This window comes from Rhinoderma darwinii, chromosome 3, assembly GCF_050947455.1.
Source record: "Rhinoderma darwinii isolate aRhiDar2 chromosome 3, aRhiDar2.hap1, whole genome shotgun sequence".
Taxonomy (NCBI): Eukaryota; Metazoa; Chordata; class Amphibia; order Anura; family Rhinodermatidae; genus Rhinoderma; species Rhinoderma darwinii.
Genome location: NC_134689.1, coordinates 352,384,246 through 352,402,528, shown reverse-complemented (window position 1 = coordinate 352,402,528; position 18,283 = coordinate 352,384,246). Strand labels below are relative to the sequence as shown.

At 41.8% G+C, this 18,283-nt stretch overlaps 1 protein-coding gene across 1 annotated transcript in view; it reads left to right on the top strand.

Moving 5' to 3' along the window:
* Window positions 1-1,787: 1,787 nt before the first annotated feature.
* Window positions 1,788-18,283, top strand: part of ANTXR1 (ANTXR cell adhesion molecule 1) — a 235,682-nt gene continuing 219,186 nt past the window's right edge. Inside the window, exon 1 of the mRNA XM_075855335.1 lies at window positions 1,788-2,072. Coding sequence (XP_075711450.1) covers window positions 1,927-2,072 — 146 coding nt within the window. The 5' untranslated portion in view covers window positions 1,788-1,926. The remainder of the gene's footprint in view (window positions 2,073-18,283) is intronic.

Genomic DNA, 18,283 nt, shown 5'->3' with positions numbered 1-18,283 from the left:
AGACACTATTTACAGCCTCCCTGTATATGATGCCACACACCTCCTGTATATGATGCCACACACCACCCTGTATATGATGCCACACAGCCTCCCTGTATATGCCACACAGCCTCCCTGTATATGCCACACAGGCTCACTGTATATGATGCCATACACCTCCCTGTATATGATGCCACAAAACCTCCCTGTATATGATGCCACACACCTCCCTGTATATGATGCCACACACCTCCATGTATATGCCACACACCTCCCTGTATATGATGCCACACACCTCCCTGTATATGATGCCACACACCTCCCTGTATATGATGCCCCACAGCCTCCCTGTATATGCCACACAGCCTCCCTGTATATGCCACAGAGCCTGCCTGTATATGATGCCACACAGCCTCCCTGTATATTATGCCACACAGCCTCACTGTAGATGCCACACAGCCTCCCTGTAAATGCCACCCAGCCCCCCTGTAGATGCCACACAGCCCCCCTGTATATGATGCCACACAGCCCCGATGTATACGATGCCACACAGGCCGACATAAATGCCCTACATACTCACTGATGCAGTGCTGTCTTCTTCAGGTATGGTCCCTCGTCTTCACGGGATCTGCGAAGGCCACAAAACCTCCCTGTATATGATGCCACACACCTCCCTGTATATGATGCCACACACCTCCATGTATATGCCACACACCTCCCTGTATATGATGCCACACACCTCCCTGTATATGATGCCACACACCTCACTGTATATGCCACACAGCCTCCCTGTATATGATGCCACACAGCCTCCCTGTATATTATGCCACACAGCCTCACTGTGGATGCCACACAGCCTCACTGTAGATGCCACACAGCCTCCCTGTAGATGCCACCCAGCCCACCTGTAGATGCCACACAGCCCCCCTGTATATGATGCCACACAGCCCCGATGTATATGATGCCACACAGGCCGACATGAATGCCCTACATACTCACTGATGCAGCGCTGTCTTCTTCAGGTAGGGTCCCTCGTCTTCTCGGGATCTGCGAAGGCGACGTGATGACACTCACCGATGCAGCGATGTTTTCTTTTGGTGTAGTCGCTAATCTCAGAGGATCTGCGAAGGCGGCGGGATGACGTCATCGCGCCGCCTTCGCAGAACCCACAAGACTAGTGACCAGACCAGAAGAAGTCGGCGCTTCATCGGTGAATCTTTGAGTATGTGTCGTCGCGCCGCTGATAGCCAGCAAGTGAACTAGTAGTTCCATTGCCAATCCCCATGTCACAGATCCATTTTTAACGGTTATTACATGTATTGACAGTCGTTAAAAACGGATCCATTGACTTCTATGGGGGCCGTCAGGCCGTTAAAACAGCCAAAAATTGGACATGTCCCATTTTTTGACGGCCGATATTCACGGGCCGTAAAAAAAACGGCTGTGTGAATACACCCATAGAACATCATTGTTCTGAAAACGGCCGTGTGACGGCCATTAAAAGAACGGCCATCACACAGCCGTTTTTCACAGTCGTGTGAATAAGGCCTAACTGTAAGTTTCCTATTCTGTCTAGGATGTTGCATTCTGCTCTATCATCACAAGATGTCAGGATTTTTACAATTCTCGATCTGCGCACACACATGGATAAAAAAAAATTTTTGCAGGTTTAGACAAAGCAACTTTGTCAGAAAAAAGTTTTCCTCCCATTAAACAGTGCACAGCAGTGCCTCCTCTAAGCAGCATACAAATGGGATGCAAATTCTTGACAACAACAAAGATATGAAGACAGTGCTGGACTAGTTCTGAAACCCAAGACAGAAGGTGGAAAGGAAGGAAGAACTTGGAGAATCAAAGGCAGATTTGGAGAGCACTCGGAATTCTTCTGTGTGAATTGAATATCTACAAGAGGAAACTTTTCTGAAGGTTTCTGAATTCAGAATAACTATGGCTGGATTATGCACCTTTTATTTGGGTTTCAAACCCCTTCTTCTTGTAACATTTTTGTTGGTTTGTGATGGTCAAAGTAGTACTGAAGAAAGTGGTAGACCTTCCTGCTATGGAGGCTTTGACCTGTACTTCGTGTTGGACAAGTAAGTGCTGGTTACGTTTTGGGGAATTGACAATTTATTTTGTATGCAATTTATGGAAAGTACTGGTCTACCTTTTGCATAAAATGGATTGCACATCAGTCAAGAGGTTACTTGAGAAGTTTCACCAGAGTAATAGTGGAAATACTGCAAATTTACCCTCAGCTGCATGCATGGCACTTTACTAGATTGCTTATGCAGTTGGGTTGTTGGTCTGAAGTCAACAGTAGACGTAAGTGTACTGCTCCAGTTATGGGTCAGCTCATGACCTAGTCCAAGATGATGACCAGGAGATAACCAAGTTCTAAGCTCTCCAGGATATTTTTACGTTTCAGTTAGTAATAAATACTCTACAGAATATCTCAAGATATTTAAGGCAAGGCTTAGGACTCTATATGATGTTAACCAACAAATGACATAGGAATTTAGTAGGGTGGCCTTTTCTTTTTGAGTTCTATTTTTCGTAACTTGGCACATGACTAACAGGTGGTAAAGTTTGCAAATTAAATGTAAACTGGTAACTTTTCAGGTGAACATTGATGCTATACTGCATGCAGGTATAGAAGAGGTGAGTTTGTCATGTGGCACAACTCTTTGGGATGTGGTTGTATAAAGGACTGCCGGTAAATGTGTTATATTATCTGAAATTAAAGAATCAGAATTATGCATACAGTATGCAAATCTAGTTTTGCTAAATCTGATGGTTGAAAATGCAAAGTAAAAACACTGCTATATTTTGTAGTGTCGAGCAGCAAAGATTTTAATAAACACAGATTGTTTTTTTCTTTTTACCAATAAAAAATTAGAAAGCTGTCTGCAAACTCACACATGCAGGGCAAATGGCATACAGATGTGAACTTGGAAAAACAATGTGGATTATACTCCAACAGGACACATTACGTTCTCCTCCTCCATATTTACTCACATTACGTAATATGAAACTAGCTCTAACCCATTGCTGATATAATAAGATGGGTAGATTAAAAGGATTATAATAATGGGTAAATATATGGTAACTGTGCTATATTGCCTATATGGTATGATCTCACATATGAGCGAACACCTCATCTCAGGGTCTTTGCTACCAAGCTTCAAGCAAATACCTGTAAATATAAGCAAACCGGTAGAGATTGCACTGAGCCGTTCGTGGACTGTTAACAAAGAATGAAGAAAAAACTGTTTAGCAATAGGCACAGTTTCACTTTGTAGCCCATTTAAATGTAGCAGAGCTGAAATTGGCTCCCAACACTACTCAACGTTATCATGAGTTTGTAGGAGTTTTGCATAGGATTGCAGGTAAACCTGCTGAATTCTGTAATAACACTCCTACAGAATTACTGTAAGTGACAAATTCAGCTCTGCTGCATCTTTATATCCAGGGACCACTTGCCCAGTTTATGGATTTTTTTAAAACACATTTGTACAAGTGTCTTATTGAACATGGCCTAACTGTCAGAGTAACAGTATAGTAGCTGTTATGGGGCCTATCTTTACTCAGAGACGGCGAAGGATGATGAAAGGCAAAAGTAAGAAAATTATTGCAGATCACTGAAAGATCCAGAAAGTCAGGAAAAGACATAGGAGACTGAGTAGAGACCAAAATAATCATGTGCTGATGGAGAAGGGCCCCAAGTTTTGCCATAGGGCCACATGGTTACTTGTTACACCCTGACGGTATTCTATGGGTATTTAAATGGGTATTATAATAATTCTATCACAGTTTCTTCTTCTCAGATTGCCCTTGAAATGCAGAGATTGCTATGGATCAGAGCTGACTGAGTGCACATAGCTGGAGGCATAGAAAATAGCTGAGCCAGCTGTTTTCCTTCTTCAGCTTAGTGTTCGCCTGCGTTCCTGCTGCAGATCTGCCAGCTGTGATCCATGGAAGCTTTCTTAGAATTTTTGGCCCATGGCAGTTTTAACAGAGATGTGTTGAGAGAATATATTACTGTATAGGCTTTATAATATTTGGAATGGGCCTCTCTGTATATGAGAGGAAAATATATAAATATATGATGAATCAGTTTGCAATTGATACAATATTCCAATACATTCAATATTCATTGTACTGGATTATTTCACGGGGATCTATAAAACAAAAGAAATTGATGTCATCATACATACACTGACCTTCCAAAACTCTTCCCAGGGAAGGTCAGCAGTCAGAAAGTTATGAGTTCTGCAGATAAATGTGCCTCATGAAAATTGTAAAAGCCAATTCTGCCTTGACCACAGGATTTATGGGTTTGATTTGACTAAAGTGATGTATGTTTCTGCTGCATGTGCCAGAGATAAGTTTGGCACAACTCATTGTGATGTCACATTATGTTATCTCTAGTTTTACATAGGTCTGCAGTTATCTTAAATTACAGGGTTATCACCATGCACAAATATATGACAAATGCAGCTCTGCTATAGTCACTTAGAACACAAGATTGCACATACAACACACATTTAGTCAGGGCCAGCTTTCTACAAGATGTGGCCCTGGGCAACTAACAAAGTAGGGCCCCTCACTAGTTGCTTTTAAACAGACTTTTTTTTACCATAATTGTAACCCACATAATATCACCATATAGTGCCAAGACAATACTGACATATAGCCCACATAATAGCACCATATAGTGCCCACGTACCATGAGGCATCAGAAGAATGCTTCCTTATTACCGCAATTCAATTCCTAAATAATACCACCATGGACTGCTAAAAAATACTGGGCAGTTTTTGTTTGCTCTTGGGGTTTTCGTCCTTGGGGGCCATCTAGGAAATGGGGGCTCTGGGCAATTGCCTAGTTTGCCACCTTGATACCGGCCCTGTATAAGTGCTCTTACTTTTGTTATTATTCTATAATTTTTTCCATGGAGTTGGGGAGTACAGAAGTAGACGGCACACTTTTTGCATACATAATAATGTCTGTGTATGATCCTCTTTTGGCCCAATTGTACATTGTTCCCTATGTACATATCGCATCCATGGACCTTTTAATCACAGAGATTTTAATTCACAGTATATTAGTAGGTTAAAGCTCTGTCTCTTCTTTGTAAGTTGACACCTATTTACTACACCATCCAGAATGACTCGAAAGGGGTTTTCTCGGAAAGCACATTGATAAACTTTCCTTAGGATAGGCCATCAATGTGTGATCGGTGAGGCACCAACCCACAGGACTCCCACCAATCAGCAGAATGAAAGGGCATTCTGGAGCACTTCATCCCCTTTGTTCTGCTGATTAGTGTTGGTGCTGAGGTTCTGAAACCCACTGATCACACATTAATAGCCTATCTTAAAGGATAGGCCATCAATGTATTTTTTTCCCGAAAAACTCCTTTAAAGTCCTTGCTGTGGTGGCAGTATTTCTCAACGAAATTGTTTTTGAAAATTGTTAAAATTTGTATCAGACCGAAAGATGTAAGAGGAAGTTGTAAGTGATATTTAAAGCCGGACTAGCCTAAAACGTTGAAAATTCATAAAGACAAACCTTGTTCATGTACCGTATATAGGCATATGGATGTCCTAGAGTGATTCTCCCTCGTCTCAGGAACCACCTCTATGAACCAAAATGGAGAACCGCTTTGTAAACCAGCTACCGCCCTGGCGGACCCGACCCATTTGTGCATTACATGGTTGACCATTTATTTGACTTTCCCCCGGCGATTACAGCTGATTACATGGGAATTATAGAGGGGTTAGATGCTTCAAATTAAAAAAACATTTGTCTTCATGAGACTACCCATTTAAACTGAAATCCTCCCACTCTTTCCCATGTCCCACTCACAGGTGCCAAGGAAGCTGTTATATAGGGATTTGTTTGGTACTCACAATAAAGAGCTGGTGGTCACCACTGGTCACTAATAGTGGCCAATTTTTAACCATACTAAGCCATAATTTTGTAACTTAGTGAAAGGAAATCCCCAGTGACCGTCAGAGGTCTAGTTTGAGGACCTTCCAAATCAAATCCCCATATGCAATCTTTTTGGGCTATTGGGGTTAACTGCAGTGACACCTAAAATTCCAGGAAATCAGTGAAGTTAGGCATTGTACTTAGACAATCTCTGAAAACTAGTGTAGACCATGACTTTTTCCAATAGGAAAAAGTTTGATCATTGGATAGTGACTGTAAGGAGAAGTTACTGATGGTTGGCTGACAAAGAGTTCTTGGTTGGTCTATTCTTGATTGACTCATAACCTAATAGGCTACAATGCACAAGAGAGAAATAATAAATGACCCAACCTAGGGAGAAACAACTGGCTGAGCATCATAGAAGATGTAGTTCAGCATTAGCATACTGTTGCTGCCAAGTGTTTCTCAATTCTGACCTAGAAAGTGGTTGCAATGAATACTCCTCTGATTGAGGTAGCCAAAAAGTTTCTGAGAGCTACCAGTTTTTAACCGGTACTGCCACCTAGTGGAAAGAATGGTACTAAAAACTGTTGCGGAATAACTTCTCAATCTCCTCAAGACCTCACAGAGACATTGACATAGGTTGAAGGTTTATTGTATAGCCACAGAGCCCTAAACAGTGAAGTTTAGAACTAGTATAATTATTGTAAACAGTAGCATTTATAACAATTATGATGTATGAGTTGCAAGGGGTTGTACATAGGGAAGAATTAATCCTTAAATCTTGTTTTGAATCAATTCTACTACTACTCATCAATATCTTATCTATTACCTTAATACGGGTAAACAGAATCAGAAAATCATAGGTCGTTTGACCTAAATGTAACTCACAATATTTATTATATAGTTAATTTGTAACCTATCAAAGTACCTACAAATCATCTTATTGTCATTTATTTCATCATGTTGTAATACTTATCGAAAGTCTATCTTTCATTCTCCATTATGATACAGAGGTTTATAACAAATTAATGAACCTTATGTTTAATATTTTCTTCAACATTTCCCCTCTCTGATAATTACCATTATCAATCATAAATGTAGACGTGACAGTGAGGTTCTCCCATGAAGGGAGGCTGAAATGGTATTGACCCAACCCAAGTATGTGATTGCCATTATCATCCTCAGTAATAATATGTACGTTGACTATCATCCCCTTAATACCTTTAATACTCACCCAGATAACAATAACATTTAAGAGAACTTAAAGAGCAAAATGAACAATTCCACTTACCCATCCTCCTATACCTTTAATCCAGTTTCAGGATCTAACCATTGAACCAATTCTGGCAAAGAAACATCATCCTGAGAATTGTGTGGTCTAACACGGACCTTTAACTCCTATAACACTTTTATTATGTGAGTATGTACTTGAACAGAAAAGTCATAGCTAGCATAATGACGGCAAGCAGGACCAATCTTCTGGCACATGCCTCGTTGACTAGCTATCAAGTAATCCAACACAATATTAGGCTGGTCCAACACTTTAGCATGGAATCTTGTCTGATTATTGAGAATTTAATTTAGCAATTGTGCATGTACCTACTCCGTCATAAGGTAAAATCTTGTATGTGTTTATACCACATACGTAAAACCAGTTATCAGACAGCAAAATATGTTCTCCCCAATGTGAAAATAACCTTGAGGTAAGTTCTGGTGCATACCGTAATAACAGTTGCATCCTGGATGAGGGGCACCTTGGGTAAAGAACTGCGTTCCTTTTCACCAAATATTACATAGTTACATAGTTACATAGTTAGTACGGCTGAAAAAAGACACATGTCCATCAAGTTCAACCAAGGGAAGGGAAAAGGGAAGGAAAAATGTCTACACATAGGAGCTAATATTTTTTTGTTCTAGGAAATTATCGAACCCTTTTTTAAAGCCATCTACTGTCCCTGCTGTGACCAGCTCCTGCGGTAGACTATTCCATAGATTCACAGTTCTCACTGTAAAGAAGCCTTGTCGCCTCTGCTGCTTGAACCTTTTTTTCTCCAGACGGAGGGAGTGCCCCCTTGTTTTTTGAGGGGGTTTTACAAGGAACAGGATTTCACCATATTTTTTGTATGTGCCATTAATATATTTATATAAGTTAATCATGTCCCCCCTTAGTCGTCTTTTTTCAAGGCTAAATAGGTTTAATTCTTTCAATCTTTCCTCATAACTTAAATTCTCCATGCCCCTAATTAGCTTCGTTGCTCTTCTTTGTATTTTTTCCAACTCCAGGGCATCCTTTCTATGAACTGGAGCCCAGAACTGGACTGCATATTCTAGATGAGGCCTCACTAATGCTTTGTAAAGTGGTAATATTACATCACTGTCCCGCGAGTCCATGCCTCTTTTAATACACGACAATATCCTGCTGGCCTTTGAAGCAGCTGATTGACACTGCATGCTGTTATTGAGTTTATGATTTACAAGTACACCCAGATCCTTCTCAACAAGTGAATCCGCCAGTGTAGCTCCCCCTAGGACATATGATGCATGCAGGTTGTTGGTACCCAGATGCATAACTTTACATTTATCTACATTAAACTTCATCTGCCAAGTGGACGCCCAAACACTTAGTTTGTTTAAATCTGCCTGCAATTCATGAACATCTTCCATAGTCTGAACTATATTACATAGCTTGGTGTCATCTGCAAAAATAGAAATAGTGCTATTAATCCCATCCTCTATATCATTAATAAATAAGTTGAATAATAGTGGTCCCAGCACTGAACCCTGGGGTACACCACTTATAACCGGGGACCATTCAGAGTAGGAATCATTGACCACAACTCTCTGGATACGGTCCTTGAGCCAATTCTCAATCCAATTACAAACTATATTTTCTAAACCTATAGTCCTTAATTTACCCATTAGGCGTCTATGGGGGACAGTGTCAAATGCCTTTGCAAAGTCCAAAAACACTAAATCCACAGCGGCCCCTCTGTCTAGACTTCTGCTCACCTCTTCATAAAAACAGATTAGGTTAGTTTGACAACTTTTGTCCTTAGTAAAACCGTGCTGGCTGTCACTTATAATGCTATTTATTGTCACATAATCCTGTATATAGTCCCTCAATAGCCCCTCAAACATTTTCCCCACGATGGATGTTAAGCTTACTGGTCTATAATTACCTGGGGAAGACCTAGAGCCCTTTTTGAAAATAGGCACCACATTTGCCCTGCGCCTGTCCCTTGGCACTATACCAGTCACTAGAGATTCTCTGAATATTATGAAAAGGGGGACAGAAATAACTGAACTAAGCTCTTTAAGAATTCTAGGGTGTAACCCATCTGGTCCCGGGGCCTTGTGCACATTTATTTTATTTAATATAGCTTGGACCATCTCTACATTCATCCAGTTCAGTATATCAACTGATATATTAACAGCACTGGCACCGGCTACATCAGCTGCTCCTTCTTCAGTTGTATATACAGAGCTAAAGAACCCATTTAGTAACTCTGCCTTCTCTTGATCCCCTGTGATCAACTCCACATTACCATTATCTAGGGGTCCTACATGTTCAGACCTGGGCTTTTTTGCATTTATATGCTTGAAGAATTTTTTAGGATTTGTTTTACTATCCTTGGCCACCTGCCTTTCATTTTGTATTTTTGCTAATTTTATTACATTTTTACAGATTTTATTAAGCTCTTTATATTTTACAAAGGCTACAGCTGTACCCTCAGATTTGTATTTTTTAAATGCCCTTTTTTTGTCATGTATTGCCCCTTTCACAGAAGGTGTAAGCCATCTGGGGTTTAATTTGAGTCGTTTATACTTGTTACCTATAGGAATACATTTTTCACTATAATAACTCAAAGTAGATTTGAAAATCTCCCATTTATCATTTGTCCCATTATTTGACATTAGTTCTTCCCAGTCTATATCCTGAATTGCTGCCCTCATCCTGGGGAAATTGGCTTTCTTAAAATTAAATGTTTTTGCCCTCCCAGCCTGCGTTTGTTTTTTACAGTATAGGTAAAATGTAACTATATTATGATCACTGTTACCGAGGTTTTCACGAACATTGACATTCCCAACAAGATCTGCATTATTAGAAATGACCAGATCCAACAGAGCTTCACCTCTAGTCGGGTCTTCCAAAAACTGGCCCATAAAATTTTCCTGCAACAGGTTGAGGAAATGTCTCCCCTTTGCAGTTGAAGCCGAACCATGACACCAATTAATATCCTGGAAATTAAAATCTCCCATTATCACTACAGTACCCGCCTGTGCAGCCCGCTCCATCTGTTTATATATCTGACCCTCCATCTCCTCAGTTATATTGGGGGGTCTATAGATTACACCAAAAGTAATTTTTTCAGTGTTTACCTCCCTTTCTAGTTCCACCCACAAGGTTTCAACCTCCTCACAGTATTCACCCACTATTGTCTCTTTCACACTCGCCTTCATATCATTTCTCACATACAGACATACACCACCACCTTTCCTATTTGTCCTGTCTTTCCGAAAAAGTGTAAAACCCTGTAGATTTACAGCCCAGTCATGTGAAGAGTCCAGCCATGTTTCAGCAACACCAACTATATCTATATTTTCTTCCAGTATCAAGGCCTCGAGCTCCCCCATTTTGCTTGCTAGACTTCTGGCATTTGTGAACATACACTTTAACTTGCCTGTCAGTTTTTCACTTTTATTATCAGAAATGTGATTTGACATTAATCGGGCCTTTTTATTTACACTGATGTTTTGTAACGAAAGGATCTCCTTATCTTGTTGTCTAGTCCTCTCCCCACATTCTGTTTCTCCCCCCACCAATATAGTCTGACCCCTCTCTAACCTGGCTACCCCTTTTTTTTCTACATTGACCTCCCTCCTCAGCCCTAGTTTAAATACTCCGCCACCCCAGCTAGAATTCTCTCCCCCAGCACAGCGGACCCCCTTCCATTTAGGTGCAAATCATCTGCAGAATACAGTTTGTACCCCAATGAAAAGTCAGCCCAGTGCTCTAGGAACCCAAATCCTTCTCCTCTACACCAAGACTTCAGCCATGCATTTAACTCCCTGAGCTCCCGCTGTCTTTCCTGTGATGCGCATGGCACAGGCAGTATTCCTGAGAATACTACTTTGGAGGTCCTTCCCTTCAGTTTGTAGCCTAGTTCTTTAAAATTATTCTTAAGGCTCCTCCACCTACCATTTATTCTGTCGTTGGTACCGACATGGACCACGACAGCTGGATCATCACCAGCCCCTCCCAGCAATTTGTCCACCCGTTCCACCACATGCCGAACCCTGGCACCAGGGAGACAGCAAACCATTCGGTTGAGGTGGTCTTGGCGACAAATTATTCTATCCGTCTTCCTGATTATAGAATCCCCTACGACTATCAATTGTCTTGGCTTACCTGCATTACCATCCCGCCGACTACTAGCTGGACTGTTCTCCCGGCTGTTAGGGAGATCAGTATCCACTAGGGCTGCCATTTCTGAGACTGACACCCTCGCATCATCACCCAACTTGGCAATTTTGCCTGGAATGTCAGAAACCGGAATGGCCTTCCTTTTCTTTGACCCCTTTCTACTGCCCCTAACTACATTAACCCAGCTACTTACCTGATCCTGATCACCCATGTCTTCACCCTCCAGGTCAAACCCACTAACTGCATGCTCTGTGAGCAGCAAGCTCCGCTCAAAATTGTCTATCCTCCTCAGTGTTGCAACCATTTATTAAAAGCATTAATGTATCAGAAGCCTTATCTTTTATTTTTTTATGTTAAACCTCCAAACATTGTATTGTTAGAACCATCGGATATTTCACCTGGAGTACTACTTGTATGTCACCAAGTACTACTTGTATGTCAGTTAAAGTTTCAGGTATATTTCCCAAGTTATTATCAGTAAAGTTTACCCAGTTACATCGTTGGGCCGTTGACCCTCAATCACATATTGAAATGGGTTGCTGTTGAAATATTGAAGGTCCTCCAACTGCTACCCATCAAGGAGGGGTAGACCATCCTGCTACGGGAACTGAAACATATGCATAGTGAAGCAGAGGTGTTTGTAGGAAATTAAAATAAATCCTTAATGGGAGTTTGTCACCAGAAATTGGCCTATAAAAGCAGCAACACAGTAAGGGCTTATTCAGACGAATGTGATATACGTCCGTGCAACGCGCGTGATTTTCACGCACCTCGCACGGACCTATATTAGTCTATGGGGCCGTGCAGACAGTCCGTGATTTTTACGCAGCGGGTGTCTGCTGCGTAAAACTCACGACATGTCCTATATTTGTGCGTTTTTCGCGCATCACGCACCCATTGAAGTCAATGGGTGCGTGAAAATCACGCGCAACACACTGAAGCACTTCCGTGGGACGCGCGTGATTCGCGCAACAGCAGTGAAAAGTATGAATGAAAACAGAAAAGCACCACGTGCTTTTCTGTTTACAAACATCCAAACAGAGTGTCATCATGATGGCGGCTGCGCGAAAAGCACGCAACCACGCATCATATGGTGATGACACACGGAGCTGTTAAGTGCCTTTTGCGCATGCAAAAGCTGCGTTTTTTGCGTGCGCAAAACGCACACGCTCGTGTGAATCCGGCTTAAAATAGTGTAGCCTCATCTGAATATATCGCTGCTTTCCTTTTTCAGATGCGTGGCTATGTTGCAGAAATCTAAGTTTATTCTTTATATGCAAATGAGCTGTTTAGAGCAACGAGTGCACCACCGTTGCTCCAAATAGCTCTACCTTCTCTCCCCAGTCCGCCCTCCCTACCTCCTCTGATTGACAGGGCCAGGCATTCTCCAAAGCGTACCTCTGCTTTTGAATGTGCAGTACATCACTGAAGTTTCACGGGTCGAATCGGCTCCACTGCGCATGCACCGATTAAGTCACACTAATCCGGGTATGGTGTGATGTAATCGGCACATGCGCAGTAAAGCTGATTCTACCCGTGAAACCTCAGTGCTGTACTGCGCCGATTTAGAAGTCGAGGCGTGCTCAGGAAAATGCCTGGCCCTGTCAATCAGAGAAAGAAGGGGGGATTGGAATGGGGGAATGGGTGCACAGCCAGCAATTTATGATCTGTGCATGTTTAGCTATAGTGTCGTCCATACTCATGAGCTTGTTTTCCCATTCCTCCAGCAAATCCAAATGTATATCTCTCTTAGCTATAGGGACCATGTTTTCATCTTTCAATAAACTATACACCTTGATTGATACCCATTAGGTTTACAGTAATATTCTATACATTGATACACTTCAGATACATCCCTTTTAAGGTTTTGTTCTATGGGGTTTTGTACAGCAGCATCTACTTTATCTGAATTGTGACTGGTAAGCTTCGGACCGTGGGCCATGTACTCAACATATGTAAAAAAACAACAATTATCATATAAGTTATCCACCCAGAACTAAGTCTTTTATCTGGGTTCGCTCCAAACAGATTGTTGTAGGGTGTCACCCTCTTTTTACTGCTCTAGTAACATCTTAGGCGGCAGTTCTGAGGGAGATTTTATTATGTCCTCACTTCTCAGCCCATGGTCTTCTTGAAGTTGCGGTTGTAGCTTTGGATGAATGGTGCTGAGCATATCAGCCGGTCAGGGCCGATTCTAGCTTTTTTGCTGCCTGAGGCGAAAATTTAAGTGGCGCCCCCCCCCCTCCCCCTCACCGGCTGTTCTACATCACTAGCAGCCCCACAAAAAAAAAAATCATACAACCCATCATCTCGCTGCAGATCATACAGTGACTACATTACTGATTAGAGGCAGAAGAAACATTTTCAGTAAGTGACTCACCATCCGGTCCAGATCTCTATGATGACTTCTTCTGGCCATGGCCCATTTCAGCAGTTTTCCGCTCAGCTGTCTTCAGCTTCTCACTTTTCAAAAATTTCTGCACCTATAAACGAAGATACAATTCTTATGGTGCCACACACTACGCCCCTAAATATAATAGCGCCATACACTTCACCTCTAATTATAATAACACTTTGCCCCTGATTATAATAGCACCATAAACTGTGTCCCATAAACACACACACACACACACACACACACACACACACACACACACACACAGTGCCCCCTGTAGCTAGTGCCCCCCATAGAGCCCCCTGTAGATAGTGCCCCACATAGAGACCCCTGTAGACAGTGCCTTACATAGAGCCCCTTGTAGAAACTGACCCTCACAGAGCCCCTGTAGATAGTGCTCCACATATAGCCCCACATATAGTCCCCACCCCCTGTAGATCATGCTCCACATATAGCCCCCACCCCCTGTAGATAGTGCTCCACATAAAGCCCCCCTGTAGATGGTGCTCCTCATATAGCCCACACATACAGCCCTACCCCCTTTAGATAGTGCTGCACATATAGCCCCCTGTAGATAGTGCTCCTCATATTGCCCCCACATACAGCCCTACCTCCTGTAGATAGTGCTGCACATTTAGCCCACCTCTAGATAGTGCTCCTCATATAGCCCCCACATACAGCCTTACCCCATGTAGCTAGTGCTACACATACAGCCCTACTCCCCTGTAGATAGTGCTGCACATATAGCCCCTTACACTTTACATACTCACCTAAACCCTTTTCCGTGCCGTCTTCTTGCAATGCTGGTCTGCTGGGGCTGAATGACGCGGCGCTGAGTGGCATTTTGTTGAAGGGAGATGAGGTAAGATGCAAAGATGCCACAGCTGTGAAACCGGGAGCACACCAGTAATTAGAAAATAAATTTTGCATTGTGGTCTTATCTCTATGGGTTTAACCATGCAAAGCCTCAGCCAGTGCTGGCAGCAATGATTTTGGCGGTACTGACCTACGTTCACTGTCACGTGAGATGCCGTCCTAATCATGGGTGCATACTTTGTCCTTCTATCGGGCCTTTTCCTGTTGAGAACAACTCTTTTGCATAGATATAAGTTTGCATAATCAGGTAATCCATGTCCATGAATCAATTTTTATAGTCATTAGTTGAGTAGCTGAATTTTTGCTGGCTGCTTCTTTTGCAGCTGCATCATCTCTTTGATTTCCCTTAGTCACTGGCACATGTTCAGTAGTATGAGCTTCACACTTTATTATTGCTACTTCCTCAGGTCGTAGTGTAACATCAAGTAGCATGGTCATCTCCTTAGTACAACCTATAGGAGACCACTGGCATTTCAAACATTTCTCATCTTCCAAATTGTACCAAAGTCATGCGCAACTTCAAAAGCGTATGTTGAATTGGTGTAAATGTTTACAGTGAATCCATGCGCTATTTGACACGCTTTGGTGAAAGCTATCAATTCAGCTCGCTGAGCAGAATGACGGGTCTAATACTTCAGCGCATACGACAGTGTGATCGTCAACCACTGCATACCCAGAGAGCAATTTTCAGGTCTGTGATAACTACCATCTACCTAAAACATAAGTTCTGGGCTCTACAGAGGGACTTCTTTCATGTCTATCATTGGAAGAGTTAAAGTTTGTGTCTGCTCAATCATGATCAGTATCGTCAGTATCAAAAAATACTCCCCTTCATGTCTCCCTTCCCCTTTTTGAGACAATCCGGAGGCAGCAAAGTAGCAGGGTTTGAGAACACCTACACAGTAAAATGTGACTGGGCTGCAAGAGCAATAAATCCAAGCGTGTGAGCCTAGCTTGTGTGACATGTTTTGTCCTCTGAAATTTAGTAAGACATAGACTGAGTGTGGACCTAGACAAATAACTAATACATCAGAACAACTACTCTGCTTTTCCTTTGCACCAGCTTTGATATATCTTTCCTTGTGTCTTTTGTCAGGGCATACAGCAGAGGAGCATGCAGATAAAAACTAGGGATCCACTGTCTGCAATAACCTACAATACCTAAAAATGCTCTCACCTACCTTTTATTTCACAGGATTTCGAGTTGTTGCATAGCAGCCACTTTATCGGGTTTAAGGTCTCTGTAGCTCTGTGTGAGACAGCGTCCAACAAATATCTATTTCTCCTGATATGGCTTATGCAGCTTTGTGTCCATTGTCAGCCAAAACATTTAGGAGAACTTCTTTATCTGCACCAAACAACTCTTTAGAGGGTGAGCAAAGTAACAGATCATCTACATATTGGATCAAAATAGATTCTCCAGGTAGATGAAGGTCAGCAAGAATATTGCCGAGGACTTCACTGAAAATGGTGGGAGAGTTTTGGAAACCCTGTAGGCGAATCCATGTGTACTGCCCTCCTCTATAAGTAAATGCAAACAGATATTGTGAGTCAGGGTGGATTTGGATTGAGAAAAATGCATCAATATAGTCTTAGGATTTGGGAAAACTGGGTTTTAAAGGGACTATTACTTTATTAATAGTCCTCAAATCCTGTACTATTCTCAGCGCAAAGATGCCGCCATGTTTCTTAATGGAATAGATGGGAAAATGACAAGGGCTTTCTAAAGGACTCAGTGCCGTAACAAAGATTTAATGGTAGGATCAATACCTATTTCATCCTTAGGCTTAAGGGTTTCTGGGCAGAACACAGTGCGGCTTCAGTGAAATTTGCACTGGTTTGATGAGACTCATTTTACCTACTTCAGTGGAATCAGTTCTCCATAAGTGGGCAGGTGCATTTTGCAACATAGTCTCAATCTCAGGATCTGTTAATGGGGTTGGTTTACTACTTACAGTTTTGGGGCTAAGGGATAATAGATTTACAGTCTCTACCATATGTTCTAGTGGCACTTGGAGATGCATGGGGAGGTTTTACACTGGGCGATTATCATGCAGACGATAATCTAAAAAGGGCAGTGATCAGCAGAAGAACTAGCAAACACTCGATCATCTGCTGGTCGAATCGTTTTAAAAAAGTAAAATATTATCGTTGTCAGCAGCACATCTCCCTGTGTAAACAGGGAGACGCGCTGCCGACACGATAATGTTGTATGAGGACAAGCGATCAGAGTAACGAATGCTCGTCCCCATCCATAGCTCCATGTGAAAGGAGCAAATGAGCGCCGATCAACGATGGCCAAGTGTCGGCCAGTGTAAAAGGCCCTTTGCACAGCAAGTGTAGGCTTATCGGTGGTATCTGGTAATAATAAAAAAGAATGTTCAGTGGCTATTGGACCAATAGAAGGAGTAGCAGGGTATGATACGGGAAGGTACTTTGGACTTCCTGACACTCCAACAGTTTTAAGTTTTTCCTTGAACAAAGGAAGGATCTCATCATTAATTCAAGAAACAGTGGCTGCTGTATCAACAATGAAAGGATTATTGATTCCTCCAACATTACAATTCAAAATGGGTTCCTGTGGAAGAGAAAAAGTTTGTGCAGTCATTAAATAGTCCAGTGTATGTATACATGGCCTTTTGCTTAGTCAATCCTGATTTTGTGTATAAGATTTTCTCTTTTTCTCTTTCTTGGGCTTTTTGCAGTATTTGTCAATGTATCCTAATACCTGAATTCCTTTCTCTAAATCTGCTTGCTTTTGACGTAATTTTCAGTAGTGTAGTTTTTATTACGTTAACCTGACATGCAAAATAACTTCTAAATCTCCTCAAGGACTTACAGAGACACTGACATACATTGAAGGTTTATTGTGTAGCCACAGGGCACTGAACAATAAAGTCCAGAATTAGCATAATTATTACATTCAGTAGTAGTTGTTCTTCATCTACTACGCATTAGTATATTACCTTAATACAGGTAAGCAGAATCAGAAAAACATAGGTCGTTTGACCCTAAAGCGTACCTAACTTTTCAGAATAAGCTGTCATATGTGTATACATGAAGAATAACATTATTTCTGGCCATTATATAACTCGTATCCTGCATTATTTAGCAGTTTTTTCCTCTGCAGGCTCTATCTCTAATTCTCAGTTGTCTCTGAACTAGTAGGCGGAACCAAACTGCTATCATGTCTTCTATACACTGCACACATAGAAAAGGAGAATCCTCCTCTCCTATCTCTATCAAATATATTGATAAGCTTCCGCAGCATGAAAGTGATTATACAGCAGTAATGAGCAGTGTAGCTGAGAATCCAGCACTGGGATGACATAGAAATCTGGCCAACAGCCTGTGTCTTTCTCTCTCTCTCCGCTCCCTCCTCCTGCTCCCCCTCCCCTGTCCATAGACTTGTATAGGCAGTGAAGATACAAAGGGACAGACTGCTTGACAACAGTGGACAGCAGATTAGAGGAAGGGGGACACCTAGTGGCAATAACTTCACGCAGAATTTGCATGGACAAAAGAACTAAATGTTAACAGTAAGTAAATCACAAAGTTGATATATATCAGGTATACTATTAGATTAGCGTAAGTTGTTTGAAAAGTTAGTGTCCATTTAACATAACTCACCATATTTGTCATGTAGTTAATTTGTAACTTATCAACGTACCTA